This window comes from Micromys minutus (assembly GCF_963924665.1).
Source record: "Micromys minutus genome assembly, chromosome: 15".
Classification (NCBI taxonomy): Eukaryota; Metazoa; Chordata; class Mammalia; order Rodentia; family Muridae; genus Micromys; species Micromys minutus.
In genome coordinates this window covers 4,035,581-4,057,209 of record NC_137984.1, presented here as the reverse complement: position 1 = coordinate 4,057,209, position 21,629 = coordinate 4,035,581, and the positions used below count along the sequence as shown (strand labels likewise).

Genomic DNA, 21,629 nt, shown 5'->3' with positions numbered 1-21,629 from the left:
ACTGCAGGCAGATGGCTGAGTAATGACTCTCTGCATGTGCAGTGCACATGTGTGTGTGTAGTTCCATGTGCTGTGTAGGTCATGAAGTAGTCAGGGCATCGTTCGGTTCAATTATCAAGGAAGAAATAAGATCCAGTGAAGGCCAGCAGGGAAATTTAATATCACAAGTATTATACAGAATCATTTTATGAATATTAGCTTGTAGGTCATTTTATTCATATCTGAATTATTAATTGGTTATGTTTTATTATTCTTGTGTCATTTCTTCTCTCCAGAGGACAATAATGCTCCTCGATTAACAACTCCACCCTCCACAGCACTTTGTCTGTGCTTCCCTAAGTTTAACTCTTTCTCTGCTACAAAGATACACACACCAGATGTGCCTTTTACTTTCTTCTTCTTTAAAGTGTCCTTGCTGTGTAAAGGAGTCACCTCAAAGGCTCCCCCTGTTAACTTGTGAGTTTACTTTTTGTAAGCTAAGAGATCATGACAGCATTTCTGAGTGTTACAGAAAGCTGAGCTCCCAAAAGCTAATCTATCCCAACATCTTCCACACTGGGTCTTAAAGATGTAATTGGCAGGATGCATTAACATAATATATTAGATAATCTTTGGGTGGCTCCATCTACAATGTGATCGACCGTTTTAAATATAGAAACATATGATTAGGTTAAGAGGATTAGCTGTCCATCTCTTGTCAATGGTGCCTGGCTTGGGATGGTTTTGCAGTATCTAGAAAGTATTACATGTTAAATAGGAATTCGAGTAGAGGAACAGAGATTCCGAACTGTAGCGAACTTTACCTGCTGGGATGCTCAGTGTAAACCGTATAGAGAAATGGAACTACGAGGTTTGAAGAATGAGCTTCCGATGGTGATGTTAGTGGAGAGAGAGGATCTCAGTTACGGTCAAAGACGAGAGAGACAGAAAGGAAGAATGTAAACAATGAAAATCCGACATTTAAATGTTTGAAGGAAATAATACACAGTGAACCTATATTATTATCAATCATAACAACTGTAGAAAGGTAGGTAAGGCTAAGTTTGAGGGAAACAAGGAACCTGGAATCTCGATTTTCATATGTTGTAGTGCATGATATTGGATAAAACACAGTGGCATACTGAGAGAAATGAAGTAACATCTCCAAGCCAACCTTGACAGCGCTGTTTAATTGATAGGGTCAGAAATGAGTTGTTGAAGTGAAATAAAACAAGGCAGATTAATCTTTCCAGAGTCTGAGTTGATCGGGCAGAAGATGTCTGTACAGAGAGGAGTCCTGGGGGGAAGTTTAAAAAGACAAGGACTTTGAATTTGGATGGCAGGAAGGGTGTCAGGATCATTAAAAACAATCTGGAAAACACATGCACACATTGTGGGCAGAAATACAAGGTTCACTTGAAGTGACAGCAAGACTTGTCAGTCAAATGTGCTTTGGTGATACTGATTAAAAGATGACAATCTGAAGAGGATGGGAGGACTCAATAGGGCCAGAGAACAATAGGGGATAGACTAGATCTCTAACAGTGGGGTTGTCAATATCCATCTGAGGTATTGTATGTGTGCATGCACGTGTGTGTGTGTGCTCATATGCTTTTGTGTGTATGAGTGTGTGGTGTATATGTGTGTGCGGTGTGTGTGTGTATGTATGTGTGTGTGTGTGTGTGTGTGTGTGTGTGTGTGTGGTGTGTGAGTGTGCATGTGCACGTGTGTGTATGCGCATGTGGTGTGTGTGTAACTTCTTTGCCTTGCTTCCAAGACTTATTCTCAACCTTGTGTAGGAAGACAATTCAATCCTTCATCATTAACTACGACGTTAACTGTATCATTTGTGTCCCTTCTGTGGCTGAACGTTGAAAGTACTCCCTTTCTACTGCATGGTTATAGAGAGGTTTGGCCATGAATAAACTCTAGGGCCTTGAAGGCTTTTGTTGAAATATGACTGTTCTTGGTTAGAAAAGGACATTTAGATGACTGTTTCTCTGTTGTTCACTCAAGTCTGCATATACATGATATATCATTTTAATATTGAAGCCATGATTTTCTAATTATTTCTGTATTTACTTTTATGAAAGTTTATACTTAGTTCTATGAGAGATATCAATCTGCAAATTTTACAATGTCTTTCACATTGGTATCAGAGTAATGCTAGAGATTTAAAAGTATGACTTAAAAACTATTCTCATATTTTCTAGGAAATTTTAGAAAGGATTGGTACCCACATTGGGTGCCACCTTTAGGCTTTAACCTCTCTCTAGGCAAGGTTAATATGGCAAAGGATGATGTAGACCTGTTTAGAAATAGGTCTTTGACCAAATCCAATCATTGATTTCAGGATATCAGCAGTTCGGTTTATACAAAGCAGCAGTGGTAGCTCAGTACACTCACAATCAGCATTTACAAGTCAGCAAGGGCAGTTTGATCCAGAAGAAACCACAAGTCTCTGCTAATCAGACCAAGTCCACAGAAGTGTAAGAAGACACTGGAATATCACGAGAAGTTCTTTGGTGCATTTCTCTCTACAATATCAGTGAAGGCAAGGTGAACCAATGCCACAGAAGTGAAGACCAGCACCAGGAAATCCCAACAAAGACCAGCAAAGAGTGGCAAGGCGAACCAATGCTACTGTCCACTGTCTGTTGGGTTATGCCCTTTCTACACATCACAAGTTCTCTCAAGTGTCTGCTCTAGCATAACACACATGCCCCATTGGGCAGGCAGCTTCCAGAAAACCTCACATGCCTGTTCTTAGAAAAACATCTTCTCATAAGACAGAGTCCAGGAAAACATCACATGACACAGCCAAGTCTCTGAAAATACAAGAAATTTCCACTTCAACTGGAATTAACTTTCCTTAAGACATCTGATGAAGTTTCCAGTGAAACCATAATGGCCTAGACTTGCTTTGGCAGGGAGGAAGGCGTTTCACTTATGAGATCACTTTGGTCGTTTCTTCCCCTGAATGAGTTTTATTGGCTTATCCATTTTTATTTCTGTCTAATTTTTTTCCATTTTTCACTAAGAAGTGCATGACATCATAAACTTTGAATGTCTGCATGATCTGATCTGACTTTTTTGTTAATGCCCCTGTATTTTATTTACACTCACTTTGTCAATCTACATGGATCTTTTAGTTGTAGTGCATTTAGTAGAGGTGGAATTTTCTAGGATTGAAAGAAGTTAAGGAAAGAGACCTCAAGTATCGTGGCTGAAATTTTCATTATGAGGGAGAAGACACATAGGGTGAGGGTGAGGAAATGTTCACATCCTGTAAAGATGCCTGTAGTTGGGAGGCCTGAAGTCATGTAGACCTTTAGTCACTGATGATCTGAACTAAATATATACACAGTAATAGCATTTGGATACCCGATAAATAAGCTTCTAAGAAGGGGAAAATGGGGGAAAACCATTATGAGATTCAATTATTTTACATATCAATTTAACTTTAATAACATTCAACCATAATTTGATTTACTAATGTTGAGATTATCAGCCTCTTTTAGACAGCGTTACTTAGGCTCCAAACTCATTAAATCATTAAATCTCATCCATCTGGCTCCACAGATGAATGCCACCACATAAAAGTTTACTCCAAACTTTTCTGAACATTAAAGACTGCATAGACCTATCATTTCCTCTTCTTGGGAAGCTGAGACAGGCAGATCACAACTTAAAATTCAACACCATCCTGGGATACAGAATGAATTCAAAGACACCCTTGGCAACTCAGTAAAACCCTGTTGCAAAAAAGAAAATTAGAAAGGGTACTGGGGACATGCCTTCATAGTAGAGCACTTGCCTAGCACATGGTACCACAAAATCCACCATAGATACATGTATCCATAGTTCTTACTGATTATCTGTGACAGAATGAGGGGTCTACAGTGGTAGCCAAGGGAGCAGCCTATTTTATAGATGATCTCTCTGAGAAGCAAGAGAAAAGTACATGATAGGAGTTAGTTTTTGGTGAGCGGGAAAGAGATGAATGAAAACTTGGCAAGCAAGATGGACATTTTCTACAACTATAGGTTTGGAAAACATTTGTGAGATCAGGATAATTGTTCTACTCTTTGAACTGATTATGGTGTGTGTTGTATTGATTTTGTTTGCAAAGTGAATTCTATAAAGAACATAACAAAACATGAGCCAAGTGTAAAGGCACAGCTGATCCCAGTCTCTTCTTTCCACAGTATTGGGGTGTCACTGTAGGGCTCAAATCTATGCGATTGAAATGAATAGACATGCAGGCATCATCACAGAATATGTTGTTTAAATTGTTTTCAACCTTAGTTCTCAGAATGAATAGTCAGCCCTCATGTTTAGCCTATATAGGGGATATTCTATGTCAAAATGAATGTAATGAATTTCAACAGGCAGGAAAAATAACGAAAATAAATGGATCCATCGAAGTTCAGCAGTGGACACCACAGAGAAGGACACACACTGAGCTCTGGCTGACAGCATCTGATTGTGCGGTTAGCATTTCCAGCTGGATGATCTACACACCTTGCTTCACTGGTTCCATGTCAATTTGTTGTACTTGGAGCACGCTGCAGCAGACCTGGAGTAGCTCATATATGTACAGGTTACACTACTGGAATGCGACGTAAATAAAGGCTAGTTTATAGTCAGTTATCTGACGCATTCGTGCACTTACAAAGTCCTTGTATATCTAGACCTTGGATGTCAATGTCTACACATTTGGTAGCTATGGGGAGTGTACTCAGAATAAACCTGCCAAAAGCTGCTCACGTGTCTTTCTCAGATGTGGCCAAAGGCTTTTCTTGTGTTGTGTTTTCTGAGTCTAGCACAGCAATCAATTCTTCAGATATAATTCAATGTCAGTTATAGTCATCAAAGTTATGTTACGATATGTTTATTCTAACACAACATGATTCTTTTCAAAAATAAAATACATTGGAATTATAATTAAACTCTACAGAAAACTATTTTTTTAAGCAATAAAAATGAACACCTTTATTTTGATCCTTTTTAGTATGGTAAGCTATATACTATTTCAAAATCTACAAGAAAAATACATGCTATCTCCACTTTGCTGTCCTCCAAAGATCTCAGAATTTTGACTTTCTATACTCTGCAGAGCCATTCACCAGGGCAGCTGGGGGTCAAAGTCGGGTCACTTGGCTTCAAGCCCAGGCTTCCTTCACTGTTCCTGTGTGCATCCCAGAAATGATCCACAAAATTAGATGTTTTTTTCAGTTGCCATAATTCACCTCATAATTCAGTAAGATTTTTTTTTTGTGTATCTTGTATTTCATTGTAATAAGCATGTGTTCTCCAAGTCTGTTTTGAGATTCCCAGTGACTCCGGTCAGGGCTGGAGTTTCTAATGATGGCATGTTATAGGAGGTAGGGGAGCAGACAGGGCTGATCGTGGGGTGGGTTCTGGCTTTGCTGCTGACTCTGGTGGGCATAAGCCATCACATGGTGCCTGTCTCTCCTTTTTCAATTGTACACCAGGAGAAATCCACGGAGTGACCTCAAATAGGCATTTATTGGCAATGCTTTGTGGTAGCATACATCTCTACTGCTGGTTCCCAGAAGGCCAGTTGTCTAAATATAGCCTGGTTCCCTAGATAACCAACTCTCAATGTGTAATAAGCCCTTAGGAAGTCCCAGGATTCATAGTGTGGGTTTACATAAAGGGTACTATCATAAACAAACCAAGAATGTACTTTGAAAGGTCCTTTAAACTCTCTTAAATTATTTTCATACTTAAGAATATGTATATTAAATATCTTGATTTTGGGTTTTTTTTTTTTTCCTGTTTTCCACAGGACTATTTCACAAATGCAGACAAAGAGTTGGAAAAAGATGCCCAGCAGGATTACCGCTTAGATTACGCCCTGGAGAACAGCACACACACGGTGATTGAGTTGAGCAGAGACTTGCACACATGTGATGTCAATGACCAGAGTCTCACGGTAAGGCATGTGACAGTGACGACTTCACCAGCAGTGTGCGTTTGCATGTGGGAAGAGCTATTGAAAAACAGTGTCACCAACGTCACACAATCCTCAGGATTTTTTTGAACCCTCTACACACTTGACGAACACCCACAATTTTAAAACCATAAGTTTCATTCAGTGAATTTATATGCAAATTTAACATTTTCAAAAATCTCTTTTAAGGCTCTTGGTTTAAAAGAAATAAAAGCATGCCTTAGCTTTTTCCCTATAAAATTTTAAAATAGATAATAAAGGTTGAAGAACTATTACTCAAAGGATAACTGTGATGCTGAATGTGAGAGAGCAATTCATCTATTTGTAACTGATTTGGCTTTGTATATTTCTAAAATCCAGCTGAATAGTCAGTTGATTATAATCACCTATTGGCATGCTATATGAGATTTCTTATTTTCAGATTTGATACAAAATTATCTTCATGAATATGCAAAATAAATATCTAGAGGAGACACACTCCTGTGGCACTTTCCACCAGTTGCTTGTGCCATTTCATTTTGATAGAATGATAATTTTTTTAATTTAATTCACAAAAGCTTCAAAAAATAATATAACAAATCTGAATTCTGATTTCCCTTCGATGTAAGGAGCCAAGGAGGAAGAATGCTCGGGGACTGGCTGGATCGCTTTCCTGTAACACAGCACAATTATCATTCAGTTGGGAAACTACTACAGTCATCACACAGTAGAGCAAAGAGAACAAGTAGTTTTCTCTTTATTATTTATTCTCAGAGTTTTTGTTTTAAGGAGCTGGCAAACATTTTATCTGCGGAAGGACTCATTTTCCCAGCCTCCTGCAAACTCTTCCCTTTCCATCCCACAACCCCCTGGGCGGTTTCTCTCTTCTGTTCACTCCAAGCCAGTTTTACTTGCTTCCTCTTGGAAATTCCCGGGATTCATATGCTGAACATAGATTTGAGACAGAAAGTAAACAAGACCGGACCCAGAACTGCCTTCTTCTGTATTTGTATGTTCTGTAAATCTATGATACAGTCTTAGGGAAATTTTTAAAAGTACCTTTTATGTTAAAAGTATTTTTAATTTAGCATACAAAAGTAGTAGATTTATTTGTAGCATTTCCATACAAGCATGTTATTTATACTTTGCTGTTTGATCCCCTTCCCCACTGCCATCCCTATGCCCCCACCCTCTTTTTTCTGTCTTCGTCCTTTCTTTCTCTTGATAGATTTTTTTCTGCTTTGTTATCTGTCTTTCCCTTGTCTTGAAGATCGTGTACAGCTGTCTCATGATACCCAGTCTAGTTTCATGTGTACAAAGGCACACATACACATAATTTAAACTCTGGTTCTACTTACTATAGAAAACATACAGATGGTTTCTGAGTCTGGCTTGTTTTGTTTAGCATGGAGATTTTTCAGTTGCATCAGTTTTCCTGAAAATACCACAATTTCCTTTTGTAAACAGCTATGAAATGTTCTACTGTATGTACGTGCAACATTTCCATCATCCATTCATCAGTTGTGGAAACCTAAGCTGATTTCCTCTCCTAGCTATTTTGAATAGACTAGAAGTGAGCATCTATAGGTAAATGCCTCTGTAGCAGGATATTAGAGTCCTTTGGAGGATGCCCAAGAATGGAACAGCTGGGTTATATGATTATGTTTTTCCACTCTTTGAGCAAATTCCATGCCAATCTCAAGGTGGCTGCACATGCCTGCACTCCCGTCAGCCGTGAATTAAGGGCTGGATTTTATCACACCATCACCGGAATTGTCATTGGTTTTCTTGGTGATGGCTGTTCTGCCTGAGAAATGGAATCTCAAGACTAGAAGGGAAAGAAGAGAGGGGTAGAGGAAGGGATATGGGAAGGGACAATTAGCATTAGGGGCCATTGGCAGCCATATGGAAATCTACTACTATGAAAATCTTATGCTACTAAGTAAAACCTCCATTGTCAGGACTGGATCACATGTAATTGATTTCTTAATCAAAGTGGCACCAAGGACGCTCCCAAAGATCTCAAAGTTTAATTTGAAATTCTCTAATGGCAAAGGATTTGAAACTTCTATTTCAAGTATTTGTTGGTCATTTGTATTTATTCTGAGAATAGACTATTCTGCCAATAGCTGATTTGATTTTTGGCTGACTTTGAGATTTGATAATTAATTTTTATAGTTCTTTATGTCCAAAAGACACTATTTCCCTTTCTGATGAGTTGCTGGGTAAGACTTTACCCTGACAATTGTTTCTTTCAATGTGCAGGTACTGTCTGATTTTCTGTCATCCTATTTTTCAATTTTGGAATTATTTCCAGTTCTATTTAGCAACAGTCCTTGCCTAAACATAGATTGTGAAATGTTTTACTTGTGTTTTCCTGTAGCCATTAAAAAGTTTCTGGTCTTACGTCTGGCTAATATTTGATCCATTCTGGATCAATTTTCTGATCTGGATGAACTATTAATTTTTTTCTTCATATGGAAGTCCAGCTTCCCTTATCTATTTGTTAAGGATGTTTTCTCTTCTGCAGTGTGTGTTTTGAGGACACTGTTGAAAAGCAGGTATCAATAGCTTTGTGAATTTATTCCTAAGTGCTCCAATGTATTGATCTACATGTCTGCTTAATATTAATTTTGCCGACCCATGAGGGCGGAAGGCCTTTGCATCTTCCAATCATTTTCTCAACTTCGTTTTGACTGTAGAGGTCTTTCACCTCCTGGCTTAGTTTTATTTCAAAGTTTTTTTTTTTTTTTTTTTTTTTTTTTTTTTTTTTTTTTTGTTTAAAACCATTGCAAATGACGTTTTCACCTAATTTCATACTCAACAAATTTATTCTTCACATATAGAAAAGCTAATGATAATTGTGTATGTGAGTTTTATATTCTGCTACTTTGTCCTTTATATTTATCAGGTATAAGGCTGTTGGAAACTTTAGTGTCTTTCAAATATAAGAATATGTCATCAGCAAATACCAATAATTTTGTTTATTTATCTCTTACTCTTATAATGTTATTTCTGTCTCAGTACTCTAACTAAGGCTTCAATGCTATAGCAAATAAAGGTCAAGTGGGCACACTTATCTCATTCTTGACTTTAGAGAATGTTCTCAGTTTCCCTTTATGCTTTGTGCTGGCTACAGTTTTGTCTTATATGGCCTTTATTTGTTTGAGATATGTTCTTTTTATTCCTGGCATCTTCAGAGCTTCTGTCATGAACTTGATGGAAGGCCTATTCTGACCTGATGTACCCCTTACATGATTTCTCTTCTTATGTTTATGGGCTGTATGATTTTTACTGGCTTGGGTATATTGCACCAACCTCACAACTTGTGTATTAATCGGGGTTCTGTGGAGTCACAGAAATTATGGAATATTGGAATGATTTACAGTCTGCAGTCCAGCTAACCTAATAATGGGCAGCTGAGAATGGGAAGTCTCAGAATCTAGTAGTTCTTCAGTCCCACAAGGTGTTTTAGTTCATCTTCTGTATAAGCTGGAATGCTGAAGAAGTAGGTTCCAGCAGATGTGCTGGTAAGTAGGTGCAAAGAGACAAATAAGAGTTCTTCTTCCAATGTCCTCATGTATGCCTCCAGCAAGAGGTGTGACCTAGATTAAAGGTGGTCCAAATTAAAGACCACACTTGGATCTGGAATTTGCTTTGTCCCAGGCTGACCTTGAACTCAGAGATCTGCTTGCCTCAGTCTCTTGGGATTAAAGGCTACCTCGCCTGGACCTAAACTTTTCATGGCCACCAAGCCTCGAGATCCAGGTCTGAAACCTGTGTATTCCAGCATCAAGATCTGGATCACAGATGTGCCCTCCATTTCTGGGTTGTAGTTCATTTCAGATATAGACTAGTTCACAACCGGGAATAGCCATGACAACCTGGGAATAAGTAAACCCAAGCATGGAGTATGGTCTTTGTAATGTGTTTTTGAGTTTGGTTTAATAGAATTTTCATGAAACTTTTGCCTATATATTCAATATGGAAAATGGTTTGGTAGAATTTGGCAATGAATCCATATAGTCACAAGCTTCTTGTTGTCACACTACTGTTTAAATCTTGTTGGTTATTATGTGTATGTTTAAATAATTTATATCCTCTTAGTTTAATTTGGGTTGGCCATGTTGTTGTGCAGCATTATTCATGATTAGACACAAACAAGCATCTACTCACTTGACAACTAACAATGAATTAAAGATAATACCAAAGTCAAACTTAGTGAACCAATGTGTTTTATTGGGATTATTAACAGAAATATGGATCAGAGGAATCAGAGGATACTTACAGCAACTGAAATACATAGGAAGCTAAATTAGTAAAGGCTCACCTCAGCATGTGTCACAGCTTACTTGGAGTACACTGGACAAGTTGTAGGCATCTCAGCAGGTTGTACTCTTTCTTTTAATCAGTTCAGCTGGTCTCTGCTTCTTTCAGATATCTGGGTAGATGGAGTTTTAACCTCTTCTAGACAGCTCAGCTTGTCTAAGCCTTTGAAGTGGCTCAGCTGATTAGAAAGTATTCTCAGAGGTTCTTGTCTGAGTGTGCCTTTTAGAAGTTCTTAGAGCTTATATACATTTGAGAATGAGGAGCCTAGAGTATCTGGTCAGTTTCAAGAACTTCCTGAGGTTGTTGAGTTGTTTACTTCTGCAGTTTAAGGAAATTACTTTCAGTATAAAATGTTTCACCACACTTAGAACACCCTGTTCTTTATATAATGTGCCTCAAAGATGGAAGGTTTTATTCTAGTGGAAATTGCTACACAACACATATATTTTTAGAAATTTATCATTATTTCAAAATCTTCCAGTTTTTTGAATATTAGTCTTCAAGGGATTTTTAAAATAAGTTTCTGGATTGTGTTTTGATAACTTTCTCCATTTTAATCTCCAATTTTATTAATTTGAGTATTCCTATTCCTTATTTTGTTCAGTTTTACTAGTACTTTGTCAATTTTAGGGGTTTTGGGAGGGTGGTGAAGAATTAACGCCCTGGAAAATCTAAATACCTTTATTCTCGTTTCTTCACTCATATGTGCTGCTTTAAGGAGTGTTCTTTGAATATAAGTTAGAGGTAAGGAAAGTGCTGTTATGAGACGTAACATGTCCATGTCTGATGAACAGGATAGCACAGTGAGAGTTATCTGGGCCTACCACCATGAAGACCCTGGAGAATCTGGTCCCAAGTACCATGACTCAAATAGAGGCACAAAGAGTCTACGGTTACTGAATCCTGAGAAAGCCAGTGTGTTGTCTACAGTCTCACCATATTTTGATCTGGTAAATCAAGACGTAAGTTCCTTTTTTCTTTCTGTCTCTCTCTGTCTCTATCCTTTTCTTTTCCTTTTTTGTTTTTAAACAAAAAGATGGGTTAACCGAAAGTTTATAGGAGATGTTTGTTTATATTATTCAATTTATTGTCATATCACCTAAATGTGACTTTTTATTTTCTTCCCCTTTTTCTTAAGACAGGTCCCCATTCCAAGCAAAGGCACAACGTACTGGTGCCAAATGTTTAAGATCCCTACATTTCAAGAAAAGCATCATGTGATAAAGGTATGTGACTGTCATGTGGGTCTAACTTCATTGGTATAAATGGAGAAAAAAATGTTTTTTAAAAAATGAAAATAGAAATTGATTTCTAAGTATATAAATGTTATTAAGAGAATAGAGACTGTTTAACCTGATTTACATCTGTCTTTAGAGAGTGAAAGCTTAATCGTATTTCATAACTTTACACATCTAATGTAAGTAGATAATAGTTCTATATCAGGAATTGCTATTTTAAATAGTGTATTTTAAATAGTATATTAATGCATCCAATGTAGGATTTATCACTTATACTGTTTGAGAATATCTGGTTCACTGAAAAGAAGAGATCTTGTCATAAAAAAATTCTGTTGCGTTTTTTTTTTTGAAGATGGGGAAAAAAGATAATCAGTGAATTTGTACCAAATTGTTGAAAATGAAAAATTTTACAAACTCAAAATGGATGAGATCAAATTGCCTATGACATACAATTCTTTTCTGTTCGTTGGGATTGCGTCTCCCCAGACTCTGACATCTAATTAAGGAATGAACGCTCCTCTGGCCCTGATCATTATTGGCAGTTTCAAAGAGACGGAACATTATGCTGCATGTTCTCCAAAACCTCACGGTTCTTGTAGAATAAGACAGAATTAAATATTGCCAACTGAATAACTTGAGCCTTTAGGGAGCCTGAGTGAGTAATGAAATGGTGTGGATGTGAGAGAGGAACAAATGGTTCGACTCTGGCTCTTAGATGACTTGTGCATCGGAGTCAGTGGTTCGTCCTTCCATTCCCACTGTTCTCTCAGGTAAGGACTCTGAAGACAGCTGTAGCCACAGTTCCCTCTGCAGTAAACATCTCAGTCATAACAGTCTCTCTTCCAGGCTCACAGCATTTAACCCGAGGTGGAAACACTCATATCTTAGAGTGACGGGAACCTGTTGATTTCAGATGTATTCATCCAGGTGCTCAGATCTGTCTGTTTCTGGGATGCGCCACAGCTGTGTAGGGTACAAAGACTGTATGAGTTATTAGATGGCCCCAAACATTTACAGCACATATTTTGCCAACAGGTGTCATAGCAACCATATGACTATGAATGCATTGCTTGCCTCTAGAAAAAGCTTTTTTTTTTTTTAACTTTATGTAAGTAGAAAGTGGATGCAAATTTATGTACTTAATGCAGGGTCAAAGTTCTTTAATTATGTCAGTAAAGTCTTTCCCAGAAAACAGAATATTCATAAACAACTATGTGTCATTTGCAGTAATTTTACAAGCTTCTGGCTTAAGAAACAGGAATAAAACCAGGTTCCGAAATGAAAACATCCTTTTCACTAAATAGGGTCTTTATTCATTTTAAATCTTGGTAGGTGGTAAAATTCATAACTTGTTCCACTGACATGCTTTATTCTTATCATTACTTATGCAAAAGCTGGAGCTTCATGAGACAAAGATGATCGTGTCTGTCTGTGGGAAGTCAGTACGGATTTCCTTGTTTGGCACCTCACCAAGAGTTCTGAGCTTCTTTTGTCACAAGCATATCACTTCAACAAACAGACACGGGCCCTTGGATAGGTATTTTGGCACCTGTTCATGTCTTTACTCCATGTGTAGCGGGAAGAATTCATGCATGAAAGACTTTTTGCAGGATCTGCTGTTGTATCGAAACCCAAGAAAGCTTTACTTTGAGGAAGACAGGATTTGGAGGAGGGTCACCAAGTAGAAAATGGTTCCTGTCAAATTTTGTGAATGAGGAGAGTTTTGGTGATTAACGCTTTAAAACTGAATTGTTTAGTTTAAAATATTTCCCACAGGATAGATTTCTGCTCTCATCTCTCAGCCCCCAAAGTAAAGTTTACCTAATATTATGAAATATCATCCTCCAAGTAAGACAGCATACTAAGAACCAAATCTGTTCCTTGTACCCTGGGTAGCTTTCTACTGGCTCCAACCTGCTCTTGGGGGTTAGGGGTGAGTTGGTACAGAGTCAAGAACACAGACTCAGGGAGCAGATGAGAAAGGCTACAGCAAGCTCATCTGAACATTGATGCAAGCTCCTTTAATACCCTCCATACATGCCCCATTGGTCCCAAGAAAGCATCTATTCTAAACAGCAGTTTCTGGTTGGCTGGCATTACCTGCACCAGCAATCCTTGCTCTCTCAGGCAGTCCTCAATTAGGTCCTCCCAAAGGAGATGCTTTTGCAGCTGCACAACCCCCAGTTCATGCTACACAAAGCCTACAGAAACAGGGTTAAACACTTTGCACTGGACACGTTGTTTAGACTCCATCTTTCAAAAGATGTTTTATTTTTAGTGAATGGTAAAGTAAGAGTCTAGTAAAGTGATGAAGTAGATTTTATAGACCTAGAAATTTCTTGGAAATATTTTTTCCAGTCTCTTTGTCCTAGAAGAGATGCTCTCTATTATTTGATGAGCAATATGTGTCCTTCCCATATGGAATGACTCATGTTTTAAAAAGCCATGGGTCAGGTGTTTCTCATTGTCCCCAGCTGCATGCCCAACAATGTGTTAACACTGTGTGGAAAGGGCTCCACCAGACTGGGGAGATGTCCTTTCAGGACATTGGCATTGACATTTCAGCATTGGCTGGGAAGCTTTACAGCCTGAAACAGGGGGGTGAAAAGAGATAGCAAGCTCCCACAAGTTACCTCACATTTCTGCACACTTCTGCAGTGCGTCTAACAGACATGCAACAAATAACCCAACACATATTTAAAAGGTAGTCCTTCTCTTTTATGGAAGGTTGTTTCTTGGATCATCAAGTGTTTCAGTAAATATTTAAAAAAATAGATTAACTTCTCTCTTTATCAGCCCCCACGGTCTCACGCTTCGGGCACTGCTTCTAGTACGGAGCTGCTGCACCGACTCTGTCACTCCGTCTGAGCTGCCTCCATGCTCTCACTTCCTCTGCATGATTCCCTTCCCTGGCAGTTTACTTCGCCTGCCCTACTGCCTTTGTCCTGGGGTGTTTCTTTACCCCAATCCCAACACAAACACAACTCTAAGGCCCGATAGCTTTTCATACAGGTTTATATATTCAATTTTCAATCCACAAACCCTCTACACAATAAAATTACATCAAATAGACAAAGATACAAACAGCCCTTCTGTATGAGATATTAGACCTATGGAATTCTTAAATATTCATAGCTACTTAACGCAAATAAAGCCCACCTGGATCCAACTCATCCTTCTCAACCTCCATCTTGGAACTTTCTCCTCATCCTCCTCTCTCCTCTGACCTCTGACCCTCTCTCTCCACCTCCCTTACCCTTCCCAATCACCAGCTCTTGCCTTTATTTTACTAATTAAAATGGGAAGGTTCAGATAAAGTCACCTTCGTGAGTATGTGACTAGGCAGCCCTTCTTGGGGAAGTGGAATTAGCACCAAATTACAAACAGCTTCAGGACTATCTACAATCAAGTATGTGATTTTCAGTGAGTTTCAAAAATATCGATTATAGATTAATTTTTGTAAGGTTAAAATTTTACTGTAATTCAAAGAGGGTTCTTATTTGTGGCATAAATGTTATGGTTATGTATTTTATGGCTGTGAATAATAACAAAACTAAACAGGTAAAACTTATCAATGACCCAATCATGACTTTATTTAATTGGAATAACTAAAGTTAATGATATTAGTTAAATCTATTTGAATCCTTTTAAGTGATTTGCGCATCTTATTTAAGGGAGAGCTGTTAGCTATTCTACAGAAATAATACCTTCCTCGGGAGTGTCTTAGACTAAGAGCTAGACTAGCATTTGAGTGGTTTGAGTGGGTTTTGTTTGTCTGTTTATTTTTTGTTTTTGAATTTTGTTTTTCTCAGCACAGCAGACTCAGAAACTCTTTGACAACCTGACACTGCTGTTGGAAAGTTTGTTTCAATTGATTCTCATGGAATGACTTCTCTCTAAAACTACATTTTCTGAACACCTGGAAAAGAGCAGAGCACTGTGCCAAAAGTTCATTCAGAGCTGAGTCTCAGTTAGGATGGCTTTAACTAATTATAAACTGTTTTCCTTTATCTGCTAATTTCCCCTCCTAGAATTTGGAGGAATAGGTTTTACTTAACTTAGTTAACTAACTTTTAACATAGGTATTACTATGACTTATGAGTTAAAGGGGCTTAATATTTAGTACCATGCCCAAACTGACACATTTAATAAGCTGGTAGATTATTTACAACATATAGAAGTGGTTTTTTTACATATTGTTCATCTTGCTAGTTGACTGGGTTGCCAAGGGGTTTCCCATCAGCCTTTCTAGATGTTCAGGAATTTAAATAAAAGCTACATTCTGAGGTTGGGGAGACAACTCAGTCAGTAACATACTTGCTGAGTATGCATGAGTAAATGAGTTTGACCCCCAACCTCCATGTAAATTGCCTGTAGCTTCAATTCTGGGGAGACCAAAACAGGAGGGTCCAGTCTAGTTATATTTGAACTTCAGGTTCACTGTTAAATCTTGTCTAAGAGCAATAAAGTGGAGAGCCATTGAGGAAGACTGCCAATGTTGACCTCCATATGACCTCTATGTGAGCACATACACCACACAACAGAGAACCTCTCTGTTATCAGTCACATCACTTGGGGAGATCGACTTGAAAAATGCATGCTTTAGTGAACGCACAAGAGAGACATTGAAGTAAAATAAATCACTGTCCTCTTCAATGCGCACTGGAAGGGAAATGCTATGCCTTATGTGCATCCCTGAAGAAATGTGTGCATTTCCAGGAGATCAGACTTTATTTCTACTAAATCTCAATGGCAGATTGTTGAGGATGCTTCCAAGGGGAACCCAGGCATAACTGCTGTTAAATAGGCATGAAGGGTCCTTAAACTTGAGTGCTGCACAGTCATAAAATCGTTACTAGAAATTGGATTCCATACGCATAGAGTAAACGTCTCTGTCATCATATCATATATTGAATAGATCTGGCTGACCAGGTGCCGTATTGTGTTCAGTCATTTCTCAAGATGAAAGGGTATCGTTGGATGAAGAACATCATTAAAGCATGCTACAAAACGTCAAATGTGCCAATAGGTTACTATTTTAAAAGAGTGTAAACTGGTTGTAGTCGATTTTCTTAATCATGGGAATTTAACATGGCTGATATAAAACTACTTGTGTCTCTGAGGATCAGAATTAGCTTTTCTCTCCCGGTGTATCTCACTCCTGTTCCCTTCTCCCTCCCTAGCCCCTGAAGTGGTGTGTTCATTGATGTTGCCTTTCTTCATCATGGAAATGCTTTTTGTTCTTGTCCTTGGGATGTGTGCCCACGCTGTCATCAGCCTTTGTCATGTGCTCACCTTCTGTTTCATGTTATCATGCGGGAACAAGATGTTTGCTGTTGACTCTGACTCAGTGGTTGGGTGTGCTTTCCCAGATCTGCTCTCACCATGGGGATGGCTTTTGCTCACCGCTGTCTCCCTTTCATCCCTGGCTCTCTTACCATATTCCCTGGAGGCAGATCTTTGGATCTGTAGATGGATCTGTTTAACAAGTTGAGACAAATGCATTTTTACAATAAGCCTCATGGAAAACCGTGTTCCTTCCACTTCTTCTAAAAACTTTGCCACACTCACTATTCCAGTAAAATTTCATGCTGTAAGTATAAAAGTTTCAACAATTGACATTTTGGCAATTTGTGCTACAAAGAGGATCAGTGGCAAGTAATTATATCCTTTATATTTAAGGAATCTGATTTTATACACACACAAATATACACATGCTTAATGCACACACACACACACACACACACACACACACACTCATACAAACACAAAGACGAAAAGACAGGGGGTTTTACGGTGGCTAAACTTAAAATTTTAGGTGGAGAGATGTTAGTAGAACCGTCAGCCTTACTGGTAATGATGTGACTTAAAGAAGCAGATTTTAAAGATTGCTGATACGGGCAGGATGCTCAGTATTGAAGACTTTGCACTGTATCCTCCTGGGCTACATCTATGTCAGATATATCAGGGGTTTGTCTCACTACTTGGGTGTTCTTCATAGTCACATAGACTGCAAGGGATTGAGTTCACTTGGAAAGCATGTCTATTCAGGAACATGGTTTATTGCCCTGATAATTAGCTTGCTGACCCTAGAAAAAGCACTTAACCTTGCCTGTTCCTCAAACTTTTGCCCAGTTAGATGAAGAGATTTCACCCCATGATCTCAGTGGGCTCTTTCTGACTCTAAATGTCTGTGACTTGCTGAAAACTAAGACTAAAGTCTGTGTTGGAGATCACATGTCCTGTAGTCTGAGATCCCCATTCTCTGGTATCTCACAGGCCTACAGCAGGTCCAGAGAGAAATGTGCCTCTTTTCCAGAGGTTAAAAGATCTATTTCACAGGGACTCCATTAGCATAGATTTTCGTGTATCTCTGTCATCTCTAGGGTATGCCACCAAGAGAAGTGGGGGAAGTCTAGACACAATTGTAATAGCTCAGTACGTTAACAGACTCCATTTTTAAAAGGATGAGCAGGAGACTTTATTATGCCTGGGCTATAAGCTGTTTGGTTTAATCCTTACACCCACAATTGACCGAGCTTGTTACTATAATTATTCAATGACTATTACTTTTAAATAAAATTGTGAACATATGAAGAATTCACATTTAACTAATGAAATCACACATGTTTGCTCTATTGTGAAGTGGCTCAAGCATAGTCTATGATGTCAGCCATCATGATTCAGATCTTGGCTCCTCAGCCAATAGATGTTGATCCCAAGGGAGTTCTTCACTTAAGTCTTAGGCTACCATTTGTAAACAGGGCTAATAAAAGTACTTCCTTAAATTGTTAGCTGTCATTACCAAATGAGTGTTTACATGTTAGCATGTATTAGCTTAACACGAACTAAGCCATGTTACCAATTTACCATGGTTTTCATGCTTTAAATTGTAGGATAAGACAGGGGCAAGGTTTTACTGAAATAGGCTGGAACTGAGTACAATGGGATATTCTGATTGTTTCTCATTAGCTAAGTGCCCCTTGGGCAAAGAAAACTCTCAAAGCTTGCCTCGTCAGTCGTAAAGTAGGAAAAGTAGTTCTCAGTGAAGATTAAGTGTACACAAGCAAAAACACCTGTTGCATAACAGGCTCATAATTGCTTGTTTTTTTCCCTCGAAGGGGATTAGAGATGATGACTAAAAGTTCTAGAATTTTCTCATATAGACTTGCCATATAGGATTTTCTTAAAGGCTTCACAGAGGCCATGGCAGGCAGTAAGTCACTCTTATTTGAAGGGAAGATTCCTTAGGAGTTGAATTTCATTGCTTGCTTCTATTACTCTAAACCAAATGAAATGTAAGCTACGTTCCCCCCTGCTCTTGTCTAAGTAGGGACAATGACCAGCTGGTGGTTCTCCCCTGGGACATTCTTGGGCATTCTTAGAGCTCCCATTAGTCTTGCACTTGATAACTTTAAATAGTACATTTTTCAGCAGACTCTGGATATTTATTTTCCTTCTCCCCCACCACCCAATCCTACTCCCCCTCCGATCTAGTTTATTATTTCAACCATGCAGCAGCTGGATGTCAATCATGCAGCAGCTGGATGTCAACCATGCAGCAGCCGGATGGAAACACAGTAAAGCGTTAGCACATATAATGGGAGGCAATGGCAGGAAAATTGCCAAGTGACTTAATCATCACTTCTAGTGACAGAATGAGAAAATATTTATATTAAATTCCCGGTGTGGGTGCTACCGTCAGATTAGTAGATATGCTGAGATAGGTATGAATGATTTTTGTTAGTGACACAGGAAAGAATGTAGGTAAATCTTCTGTTAATTTTTCCTACTTAGATATATTATCTGTTCAGGACTTCATAGTTTCTCTGGATAAAAGTGACCTTCCACAAGTTTCTGGAGTCAGGCAAGGTTAGAATAACTTATTCAACCCCATACGATGCGTTGGAAGCAGAACCAAGATTTGAGCATAGCTCCTCTGAGAAAGACTGATAGATCTGTCTGTATAGTCTTCCTAACTCAAGCCTTCTGACTCCCCCACCTCCAAAGACATTTGTGGTAAAATGAAAATAAAAATCCATGTGGAGATGTCACAGAGCTCAGATTCAGCCTTGAGACTTTTCAGGAGACTCCTGAGAGCACAGGCGAAGTTTGTTTTTGTTCTGACGGTTTCACTGAGACATGTGGTCTATAAAGAACTGCATGTGCACTATGTGGTGAGCTTGAATGTATTTAAATACCCCGATATTATTTCCAATGCCAAGGGAAAGGACATTTGCACTGCCCCCCAATGTTTCCTAATGCTCCCTTCTCTCTGTTGTACTAAGAACACTCAACAAGGATTGTGCTACGTTAATAAACTTTGAAAGTATTCAGAACCATATTGGGCAAGGCTGCTTTTGAGTCCCATACAATGTGAGCATACTTCTTGGGCTGCATAAGGGGACCCCACCAGAACCTTCAGAGACCTTGGGTTAAGAATCCTGGTAGCTGGCAGACTTTACATGGCATCTGAGTACACAGAAATCCAGAGTTTTAATGTGCTGCTAAAAATAGACACACTTATCAATGACGCCGACGATACAAATAAAGCCTCATGAATGATTTAAGAAACTACTTAAGGTCAGAGTTCAGATGTTCAGGCTAAAGATTATGCATGTTTCTAGAAAAGGGCAGAATGCTGAGCCTGAGATGATGGTGAAGGGAAAAGAATTAGCAATAATTTAAATGAAAGGAGGCAATGGGCTCTAACCTTACTGAGCATGTGCCGCATCATAAGGATCCTTGGAGAAAGGCCAGCAGCTGTTTGGTAGAGTTAAAAAAACAGATCTTCATTGGAAATGAAAGTGATGGTAATGGACCATTTTATCCCCATCCCAACAATGCTCTATATAAAAGGACCCGTGAGATGAAACACTGATGTTTTCATTTGGTCTTAAGTGTGTGTCAAAATGCCTGTAGTGCCATAAGACAAGAAAAGGCATGTTGGGAAGGAAGCTAGAGAAACTGGCTGCCTAGGAAACCCTGAGAGCACAGATTCCGATCCAACCCCAATCCACTGGCAACCTGAAAACTAATACCATGTTTCCTCTAGGAGATTAAACTCACGTTACCCAAACCACTGGAAAACTGTAAATCTGAGAAACTGAGAGGTGGTTCTGTGTGATTAACAATCCTTAAGAATGTTTCTTCATTCATGAAATATTGGACTTCAGAAAAATGAGGATTTATGAACTCATACATTTATAAGTATTTCTTTTCATTCATTGGTAAATTAAGTTATAATGCAAAATTACCTTATAAGTACAAAAAATCATGCAGATAAATTGGTGTGTTCCTAAAGAGGATTATATTGCAATTTCCTGTGTAAAAAATCATATTAATATACAACCAGGATGACATCACAAATTGACACAATTAATGCAACAACAAATTATTATAGTTTTTATGAATGAAACTTTTGTCATGCCTGAAATGAAAACTGACTTTTAGTAAAAGAGATATTAGCAATTTAAGTTTTTATAACTCATGAGTCGAATATATTTTACAGCGTTCTACTTTACATTTCTCAAAACATTACTGAGCTATTTACTCATCAGATGTTCAGAAGAGAAGGTTAATAATACAACTATTTTAGAAAGGGGAAAATCACACCAAATTTAAAAGCTTTATGGATCTGTCTTGCTCTGGTGAGTCACTATTGTTCTGCTCGGTTCATATCCTTAGGGTACAGCTTAAAAATGATCTACGTTAAATCTCTAAGTATGGTGCCAACTCCTGAGTAAAGGGATAGTTGTTGATATTCTCTGGAAAAGTTCTACAAATACATGCCAACCTATTATTTGAGAACTACTGCTTGGTTTAAAATCCCCAGATGGCTCTTGTAACTTTACTTATTTCAAACCTTATTTTTAATGATGATTCTTAAACTGCTTTAACCTCCCATGTAGCCCACCACCTACCAGAGGTAGTAGAAAAGAACGGATAAGGTGTGTGTGTGGGGGGGGTGGCGGACCTGTTTAGAAAGGTTCTCTGGAGCAACTCTCCGTCTGTGTTGTCTGGAAATTAGCAGCTCAGTTCACAGGTTAGCAGGTGGCGGCAGCTTGATCCACTTGCAAACACTTCACCGATACACCAGCGGTCCAGTTTGGTAGAGGTGAGTT

The 21,629-nt window shown here is 38.6% G+C and overlaps 1 protein-coding gene across 1 annotated transcript in view; it reads left to right on the top strand.

The window, feature by feature from the left end:
• The window catches only part of MOXD1 (monooxygenase DBH like 1), a gene marked incomplete at both ends in the record, with an annotated part of 72,174 nt that overhangs the window by 13,769 nt on the left and 36,776 nt on the right, over positions 1 to 21,629 (top strand). Inside the window, 3 exons of the mRNA XM_080929321.1 lie at positions 5,795 to 5,941; positions 11,062 to 11,229; positions 11,410 to 11,493. Of these exons, the coding sequence (XP_080785447.1) occupies positions 5,795 to 5,941; positions 11,062 to 11,229; positions 11,410 to 11,493 (399 nt within the window). The remainder of the gene's footprint in view (positions 1 to 5,794; positions 5,942 to 11,061; positions 11,230 to 11,409; positions 11,494 to 21,629) is intronic.